The 10,191-nt window shown below is 52.4% G+C and overlaps 1 protein-coding gene across 2 annotated transcripts; it reads right to left on the minus strand.

Annotated features, from left to right (window-relative positions):
* Positions 1–52: 52 nt before the first annotated feature.
* LOC144937144 (inositol-trisphosphate 3-kinase A-like) lies at positions 53–10,112 on the minus strand. 2 transcript variants are annotated; one of them, XM_078864442.1, is made up of 8 exons: positions 9,972–10,112; positions 9,059–9,878; positions 8,171–8,270; positions 7,281–7,494; positions 3,959–4,163; positions 3,656–3,757; positions 2,956–3,027; positions 53–2,115 (listed from the first exon to the last, which is right to left on the minus strand). In XM_078864442.1, exons 2-8 carry the CDS (start codon positions 9,818–9,820, stop codon positions 1,786–1,788), a joined length of 1,785 nt encoding a protein of 594 aa, XP_078720568.1. In that variant the 5' UTR covers positions 9,821–9,878; positions 9,972–10,112; the 3' UTR covers positions 53–1,785. The 2 variants fall into 2 exon arrangements, with proteins under 2 accessions (XP_078720568.1, XP_078720567.1); XM_078864441.1 differs by having other exon boundaries at positions 9,996–10,095.
* Positions 10,113–10,191: the final 79 nt, after the last annotated feature.

The raw sequence follows: 10,191 nt of genomic DNA on the forward strand, positions 1-10,191 counted from the left end.
AAAAATGTGTTAAGGTGACCACGCGTTCAACGGGGATTTACTGTATAAATTGATCACCCTGTGTATAGTAGGTATACGCACAGCAAGTGGGCAAGTGATGAAGGTTTTTTGTTGATCGAACAAACTCCAAAACACACGGATTCCACCAGCAAAAAATATATATTTCTTAAAATAAGCACACGTTCTAGTAATAATTTGTAGCAAACAGCCACTCGCACACAAGCGTGCGGTCCTTTAACACCAATAATAAGTGTTTTTACAATGCGTAGATGGGCCCGTTTCTCTCTGGATGTTGGTTTTAGACGTACACGTATCCATCTGGTTTATTGACCAAGCCCACCTCCCGTAAGGTCAATTACGCACTCGCGTACACCAACACCACTCCCAGCCAGGAAAATCTCCGCACGGCAACGTCTTGGCAAAGCACCCGTCAAAAAAGGCCACGACGTCACTGCAGCAGTGCATTACCAGAAATGTTGCAATTGTCAACAGAATTTCACGAACCCCCCCCCCCTGCCCCTGATAAACCTCTTTAAAGATGCTGCGCAGTGCCAGGGTTTTGCTCCCCTTGCGCAGTTGCAATCGAGCGGCAGCTGGAAGCACAGAGTGTTTGGCTGCAATCTCTTCCCCTCGAGCTGGTCTCCTCAGCCCAGCGCCATCGATGGGCCACAAACGCCAATGGTTCACAGTGAAGGGCGCCATATCTAAGGCAGAGTTAAGTCTTCCGCACGGTAGCGCATTTCCTAACCCCCATTCTGATCGACGGCAAAAACTTAAGTCGAAGGCAGCGGCTCTCTCCCCCCCATCCAAACCTTTGTGGCGCTGCGGACCACCGTGCATTCATCGATGACACACTGCACGATGTCAGTAAATTCCGGCGATCAGGTTGAGCCATTCGCCAGCTGTGTTGACGGCTCACGAGCGCAACGTGAATTGGAGGGTGAAATATGAGGTTTTTGTGAGAACAAAAAAACTGCACACTATCTGCAACAATTTCGAAGACCACTTCCCCACTACCTTGCGAATAAGCACACACATTAGAGGGAGCCACTGCTCCAAGGCATCACCCACTTACACGTGTACAGTATCAGCATTACCGGAACTGCACAGTTTATAAAATACGTTTATGCTTCCAATGTAATAGGTAATGTAAAAAAAAAATTGTAATCCATAAAACGCTGGCAAAGGAGCCTTCCTCCAACCTCTGCTGTACACAGATCTGGTGCCCACAGTTTTAGGCACATTGCATACGTTGGCACGCGAAGGAAAGTAACAAACATCCAATAAATGATCACGAACATTAAAACGATGATAAAAGTTTTGGTAATGAAACTTTAAAAAAAAACTGGTAACCTGCCTTAGTGTTAATCTTTGAGCCGTTCCAAACACGCCCGAGTAAACATATGGCTTCCAAAAGTCCAGTGATCGATGCTGCATCTTGCTTGTTGACGTGGCAAAGAAACTAAACGCGCACGACTAGTGGGGACCGACTTGGACCGGTGCCCAGCCAAAGGCACTTCAATTTCACGTGCCCAGGCCAACTGAGCGCACCACTTCATACAAACCAATTACACTGCAAATAAATTACAGGAATGCTTGGGTCACCTTAAATGTTAACAAAATTTAAAAATGTTTCAAGTTCATGAGTGTGTACAACTTTAAAAAAATTAGCCAGTCTGGAATTTACAAGCGGTGCATATATTTATATACATAAAATATTTAAACCCTTCCCATTTGTATAAAATTAACCCTTTTTCACCCATAGTATATATATCCATTAGCAGCCTATGTCAGCGAACCACCTTTTTGCGAGATTGCTTCTGACACCACGCAAGGGGCGGGGAGGGGCTCGTCGGGGCTCTGGAGGAGTGGCGGCGGCGGCGACGGCGGTGGGGAGGGAGGCTCGGGCCAGTGCTTGGTCAGCATTCCCCGCACCAGCTCCACCAGCTTGTCGAACCCCCACAGGTAGCCGTCCTCGCGGTTGCCCTCCTCCCAGCGCCGCCGGTGGCTGAGGCGGCGGCCTTCCGGCAGCGCGCTCGTCTTGCCAAAGTCGATCATCCTCACCCGCGCGCGCCCGCTCACGTCGTGCATGAACAGCAGCGAGCTGCCGATGACCTGCGGTGTGACGGCAGCGGCGGCAACAACAATGGAGCGCAGGTCACATGGTCGGTGACGGCTCGCGTAAGATCCTGCTGCCCACAGCGGGGGCAGCGTTGCTAACTTAAGCAATTTTCGCCAGCAGACTTTTTGGGTTTCTCCAATCAACTTAATTGTGAATAGCGAAAAAAGTAGGGCGACTTTCTGGCGCGAACGCAATTATGCTGTTTTAGGAGCGATTCCAGGTGTGCTGAGAATCCGGTGGAAGTTTACCAAATTTAACGCTTCGTTCATTGTCGATTGACATTGTTGATGAATTCGAAGGTATACCTTGCGACATCCAAGAGCCATTTTAAGGTTTGGCGAGTCGGCAACACTGCACAGGTGCCTCCGACTCAAACAGTGCGCAGTGCACATCCAGTCTAGGGCAGAATGTCCAGTCACATTTGACGATTTCCACAAACAAAGACAAAGATCCCCCGTATAGTCTGAACAGACTGTTGGGGCAAATGCTGTTAGCGAGCACCTATAGCAGCACACGAGGGAGTGGGTGGCAAGCACGACGCCCGACCGCCTTTGTCTCCCCCGTGGCAATGTTTAAACACCACACCAGGTACAAATTTTTGTCGAGCTAGGATCGGTTCAGATATTCATCACCGATGTAGGGCATGAGCGGGAATCGAACTCTGGTCACCGGATTCGTAGTGCAGCGTGCTAACCACGACACTAGCACTTCCCACCGAGGATCCCTATACACACGCACATCTGTAAGAAACCATAACAAACGGGATGCACTGCAGGCCAGGCGTGCATTTATATGTGCCGGTGGGGTCCCAGTGGGAGCCGGCGGCCACGCACCTCGTGGGAGAGGAAGAACGGTGATGCCTCCAGAACGGACCTCAGCTCCTCCAGCTGCTGCAGGTAGCCTGCCTAGAGGTGGGCAAGAGGGGGCCACACGGGGCAGGACGTCACCAATGCAGCCCACACACACACGGACACCGCACGCGAGGTGGCCGCGTCGCTCGCACCACCAGTGAAATGAACGGCGCTAACGATGGACACAACGCACCGTGTGGATTATTGCTTTGGAGCCACTCGGCTAAGGATTGACCCCCCCCCCCCCCCCCAAACTCTGGAACTCTGGCGCACATCTTAAGCGCTGCGGATCAGTATTCGTGGCTTAGCGACTGCAGTAAAAAATCTGGGGCACAACACTTGGCATGGTGGCCTACTCCTGCAAATGTCAGTTTAAAAACTCACACATTTTCCAACTTTTTGCTTGTTATTGTGCAATCGGCAGCATGTCATGAGACAGCGGCCATTCAGAACTGTCACCACCAAGCAGCCCATCGCCTCATTCATACGAGGGGTGCCGCATAGCCCCACATGACCTGCCACAGAGATGTTGACCCGACGGCAGCAACGCTGCCCCCCCCCTATGGGCCGCAGGATCCTGCAACTGCTGTCACTGACTACGTGCTGCTTCGTGATTTGCAAACCAAAACACTCGGGAGACATAAAATACGTTTATGTGTGCCACGTTGAGTGTACCACCTACCCATATATCGTCGTCTTTGTTGACAAAATCTTCAAACACTTTCACAATCTGAGGAATGGTTTTCGTTTTTTTGAAGTCTCTGCACACCGATCCGTCTTCCTTCTGCGAATCACAGCACGCAAACCAGGCACGGTGAAACAGGGCGACGGGCGTGCACCTCCCGACCGCCAGTTCCCCCCACGCGCGTTCCCCCCCACGCGCGTTCCCCCCCACGCGTGGCCCCCCCCCCCACGCGTGCGTTCCCCCCCCCACCCCCCACACATCCTCCCCACCCCCAGCGTGTCCCCCCCCCATAGCCCTCACCTTGACCCCCTCGATGCGGAAGCCCAGGCTGGCGGAGGAGCTGATGGTCTCGCGCCACTGCATGTAGCGCGGCTTGGTGACGGCGCCGGCCGCATGCTCCGTCGGGGTGGGCGCGTCCGGGTCGATGGCCACCATCTTCTGGTACATGTCCCGCCGCAGCCGCGGCTTTTCCCGCGCTTTGGTCAGCTCCTCTTCCAGGTAGGTTCTGCCCAGCAAGGCCGCACGTCACGGGTTTGGATCAGTGCGGTGTCTCGAGCGGCGCTCGTGCAGACAGCCCGATGCTGCAGTGATTTTTTTTTTTAAACGCAGTTCTCTGAGCACGGGACCAATGACCCAAAACGTCAAGCGGAGAGGTAAAAAAAAAACACAAAAGCTATCAAGTTGTAAAAGACAAAGAGTCAACACATTTCTTGAATCGGGCAAGGTTAAAAGAGCATGGGAAGAGAGGCAATGGGGAGTGCTGCGCAGGTGCGACTGTGGCTGAGAAACACTAACAACGAGGCAGGGATGGAAGTTCTCCACTCGGCGTCACCAGAAGGTATCTCGTGGCTAAACCTCGATCTAGAATTACAATAATTGTGAATAAATCGAAGCCATACGCAAGAGGAAGAATCCTGGTGCATCTTTGACCCACCACCCCAGAGCGTTTAGATCCTGGTGACCAGAGATCACTTGGTGAAACAAATAAACTTGAACTGTGCTTCATACAACGCTTCGTATGCTTTGTTAGTACCAATGGCGGAGCCAGGATTTTCAGGTAGGGGGGGGCAACCCCTCCAGCAATGAAAAATTATAGGAGTTGTTAGTAAGTAAGTACTTGTCCCTTGCTTTTTATTCAACGCGTGTGCGGCAATGGCGCAGCCATCGATCGAGGGTCGAATTCGAACCGCGTTGTGTGATCGGCATCACGCTCGCTGAAGGTGAATGCCTTCAGGGAAGTCGTGTACTGTATACGCAACTGCGCACAATTCTGTGAGTCACTTACAACTGCTTTGCCGTTACTTATTGCCAATTATGGACTTAGACTATTGTCCTATCATCTCATAAAGTCCCTAGCACATAATAATATGCTATACAATCGCAGTGGGAGTCGCAAAATGCCGATTTATTACTAATAAACCCAAATGAGCCGATCGAAATTAGGGATTTCGATCAGATCATTGGGGGGGCACGTTCCACCCCACCCCCCACTGGCTCTGCCAGTGGTTAGTACGAAGAGGCAGCATTTGGTAACTATAATTTGCAAATCTGCATTTCATATATTCACATGATTCATTCACATCATTTGTGAATGACCAAACAATGTTGATAAAAATTTATTTTGAGCACAAGTTAATTCAGCTTTACACAAGATAAGAATGACACCTTAAATTATTGTTCTAATCAAAAAGGGAGGCAAAACTAACTTGAAAAAAGACGGACAAATTCGCTTCTAATCATATGTATATAAAATGTTCACCAAGATCGATGGAAACAGAAAACACATGTTCAAGGCTAACCCATCACGTCAGAAAGCCGGATTTGGGAAAGGTTGCTTTACATCATACAAACCACATACAAAGAGATTCTAAAGAATACAATTGATGATAAATACCTTCATGCCTAGCCTCTGTTGACTATGGAAAGGAATTTAAGCAGGCAGCCAGATAAGCACATGGGAAGCAATGTTAAAGTTATAATCAGTATCATCTATAAACAACATTTTTTTAAATGTCATTCACGCAGTTTGGGCAAAACTCTTCTACTCTGCCATGACACACACACATACAAAATTGCAAATGCATAGCTTGCAACGTGGAGGTACATGAAGACAAGCGTATGGAAAGGAAATTAGAGCTGTGCAATTCATTTGGACTTGTTTACGACAATCCGCATAGGAGTGTTGGACAGATTTGAATCTGTTTTAAATTAAAAGTCTCACAAGACAAAATGCGCAGTGCTGAATGACAGGAACTGATTATGGACGTGGTCTTTAACCGGTTACCCGGCCAGGTGGCTCAGCTGTCGAGCAAGCGGCTCGCATTTGGAAGGCTGCAGGTTCAAATCCAAGTTGGGGGTTGACTCAGCCCATCATCCCTCCGTGGTCGATAAAACGAGTATCACTTTATGGGGAAGTCAACAGCCAACCGTGGTTGTCCTGTGGACAAACACTCACCGCTGCTATGGGAACGTAACTTTTCACCGTTGGCTTAGGACTTTAAATTGGAGATGAGCAACTGACTCGATGCTCATTTGAGCAGCAAATCACTTTGACTTGTTTTGCGTTTGTTACTATCATGGGTGGATGGCGGTAACCTGGCAAAATGTTTACTGCCAGGACATGGCGTCCTGCCCAGGTAACCTGCCCAGTCTTAGAGCGAGCATGGGCTCGCATGCGATCGAACAGTGGGCTCCCCAATAAACTGCTTTTTATGTTTAGTTTGTTGTCCTTCCCCCGCACCTACGTACATAGGCACGCTACACAAAGAGCGAGTTTAAGAAAATAAAGGGTGCAAGGCATAAGCACAAAACATAGCAGCGTAGCCGAGCAAAAACCGGGAGACATCGTCACGCTCTCCACTCCTCCCCCCTCGGTGTTTGTTAACCCCACTCTTGTTCTGCATCTTGAGATCCAACTGCATTTAGTTGCCGAACAATTAACACTGTCGATGCTATCGGGGAAAACAAGGGCACCAGTGCAGGATGCTTCATTAGGCACTGCGAGTGGCAGAGTGACAGGGCCAAAACTAAATCGCGAGTGAAGGGAGAAGCGAGACCACAAGACGGGGCAGACACAGGAGCAATAGTGGGGATGCAGTCTGTGTCTGGGTGCTTTCAGGATGCAGAGTATTTTATCCAGCAGTGGATTAATAGTTGACGATGACAAAACTTAAGCTGCGTATATCACGACGAAGAGTCGCAAATAAAATCATTCATGCAGACAACGGCAACAACAGCAGCCGGAATTCGCCAGTAAGTGCCGGTGAATAACCACAACACTTGTGCCACGCTAGGTACACTTTGAGGCCAAGTGAAGTGTTGAGGGCTTTCTGGAAGATCACAGACCCAGGTTCTATGGCTTAATTGACTGAGATGACTGGCAGATGCACCCCCTACGCTCCCCACTGTGCCAACTTGCGTATTATCTGCCCGGCACGCCATTCGTTGTTGCGAGCACCCCTCCTCCACCTTCTGCCGCCGTCGGAAGGCGAGTGCCTCCCTCCGACTGCCCCAGTAACCCGTCCATCATAAGCCTCCTCCACAGCGCCCGATTTTGACACCGACAACACAAGTCGTCGCCCAGTCCAATAATCTCCAAACCGCACACACACGCCAGACGCACCTGATCCCCATTTTGCAGTCCATGACCGCGGGCGCGGAGAAGCCGTGGAGCAGGTCCTCCATGTGGTTGTAGCGCTCCCCGTGGAGCTCCAGCACGCCATAGAAGGCCGGCACGTACGGGCCGAGGGGATCGGCCATGAGCGCATCGAGGCAGCGCCGCTCGCACTCGCTCAGCCTCTTGAGCACGCGGCCCTCCTCGCCCGCCACGAAGCTGCCTGCAGGCCCAAACACAGATCCTCCCTATAGCCTGAACAGACTGTCAGGGCGAGTGCTGGTAGTAGCACCTATGAAGGCCGGCACTGTGGCACATGGGGTCCACACACACGCGCGTGCGCACGCCCGCAAATTTAATAGGCTAAATATTGTAATCCACGACTGTTTTGCGGTCGATTACTCGGTCAGCTTTGCTAGGTTTTCCTGTTAAGTTAAATTTTGCTTCTTTGTGTGAGCATCTCATTTGTCGTCGACTTGAGAGGTGACATGGCCACTGGGCTCAAAACCTCAATTTTCCCTCTCCCGCAAGTGAACCCCCAAACGAGGTGGGGGTTTGTGTTTTAAAGGTTGAATTCACATAAATCAACATTTGCCTTTCATCCATGTAAACACCTCTACACACATGGAAATGTTCCAGCTTGACAGACCGTCAGCTAAAAAGCCGAGGGCATGTTCCATTGCTGATGTTTTTTTTAAACAGGCATGGCAATCTACGGTCCTCAATTCTGGCCCGAAATAAATCTGGATCCTGCAACAAACACCAGCCATGAGACCCGAGCAGAGCAAGACACAGCGCAGGACTGCCCCCACCATGCCCCCCCACTGCCCCTGTCGTGCGGGCCTCATGCCCCCCCACCGACCCTCCCCCCACCCACCCTCCCCCACCCCTTCACCCACCATTGTGTCCCGCGAGCTGCACCCAGGGCCCCTGACTGCACGGGGCCACCCTTGCCGGTGACCACTGGAAGACCCCTTTCACCTTCCGCCACGACTCGCCCTGCCACACGAACCACAGAGCATGAGCTCACGCGGGAAGGACACTGCACACACCAACCGTAGCAGGCAGGACGCTCACAGGACAAGTTCATCGTTAACGCACAAAGACAAATATCCCCCGTATAGCCTTAATGGACTGTTGGGGCGAGTGCTGTTAGCAAGCACCGTTAATGCACACACACACACGTGCGCACGTAACTCAGTCCTTTGCCTATCCAAAGTGTATATTCAGGACCGAAACCCTCGAAATATTCGATGCCCCCAAGCCCTAGAGTGCATTGTAACGAAGATAAATAACGCAGTGGTTCTCACACATTCTCTGTTAATGCCCCAAACACTTGGAATCCCAAATGCCCTTGGTGACTCTCCCATCGAAATGACAAGTTGATGGCACATATGTAAATTCTTTACGATGACTTCACTTGCAATTGCATTTGACTCATACGTCCTTTCCTGTTTACATATTTAGTACGAAAGTCACCCACTATCCGTATGTTTCTGTAACTTAATTGTACAATTTATAATCTAAAACATTCACTTATGTTCGTGCAATATTTTTTTTATTTCTTATGCAAATGAGATTATGGAGAGGTCTCAGCGGGTTAACCAAAAATCAGCCTGGCACAACGCACGAACGCAGCGCACATGACCCACCGCGACGTACACACGCACAGCCACACGGTGCAACGCACACCACACGCAGAGTGTAACCCGAACCAAAGCACACACAGACCAGGGCTTCATTTCAAACCGAATGTTTTTTTTCCCTCCCGCGTTGCCCTCTCCTACCTTGCGGCTCCCATTGGCGCTGAGCGGGAAGTGGAGGTGGCTCGAGGCGTCTGCTCCCCGCCACTCGGGGGGCTCGTTTAGGAACAAGTCCTCCTCGGACTCCTCCATGGACGAGGAGAAGCCACCCCCCGCCGAAGACGTGGACGAGTTGGAGAGGGAGCGGGCGAGCGGCGAGGGGGCCGCGGGCCCCCCACCCTCCTCCACCTCCGTCACGATCAGCTGGGGGATTCGTGGGGGGACGGGCCGAGGGGGCCCGGCCTCAACAGGGAGAGTGGCCCCCAACTCCCTCGCAGATCGGCCTTGGACCAGTCCAGGAGATATGGCGTCTCCTCCACGCCGGTCATGCTGGGTGATGGGGTGGGTTATGGGGTCTTGGTGGGTTACGGGGTCTGGGTGGGTGATGGGGGCAAGGTTGTGGTGGGTTATGGGGTCAGGATGGGTGATGGGGCGGGTGATGAGGTCATGATTATGCCGGGTTATGGGGTCTGGGTGAGGGTGGGTGATGGGGTCAAGGTTGTGGTGGGTTATGGGGTCAGGGTGGGTGATGGGGTCAGCGTTGTGGTGGGTTATGGGGTCAGGATGGGTGATGGGGCGGGTGATGAGGTCATGATTATGCCGGATGATGGGATCAGAGTGAGGCTGGGTGATGGGGTCAGGCTGATGTTGAATTAAGGGGTCAGGGTAGTGCGAGGCGATGGGGTCTCGGGCCGTCCCCTCAATCCCCTCTCCCCTGCCCGGGCCCCGCTCCCGCGCCGCCGCCATCCCCTCCGCTAAGGCAGCGGGGCCCCGCCTCGCAGGGCCCCCATGCCGCGGGCTCCGCCTAGGCACAGCACAGGGAGGGAGCAGGAGGATGTTAGTGGCCACCCCAGGGGAGGAAGACGCGAGGGGGACATGAGGCCCAGACCTCACTCACCGTACACCGCCAGGGCACCCTCACCGCTCGCAGCGTGTTCCCCTCTTCCGGGGGACCTCGTCCGAGCGAGCGGAGCTTGGGAAGGAGAAAGAGAGGCAATCGCGCTCAACGTCGGGCCGGTTGGAGGGCACCCGGAGCGCCCCTTCGCGGCGGGGTCACAGACCCCCGTGTAGTCCGGGACCCCCTCGTGCGGCGGTGGCTGCGCGACCCACGACGCCAC

Source organism: Lampetra fluviatilis, chromosome 18 (genome assembly GCF_964198595.1).
Source record: "Lampetra fluviatilis chromosome 18, kcLamFluv1.1, whole genome shotgun sequence".
NCBI classification, from domain to species: Eukaryota; Metazoa; Chordata; class Hyperoartia; order Petromyzontiformes; family Petromyzontidae; genus Lampetra; species Lampetra fluviatilis.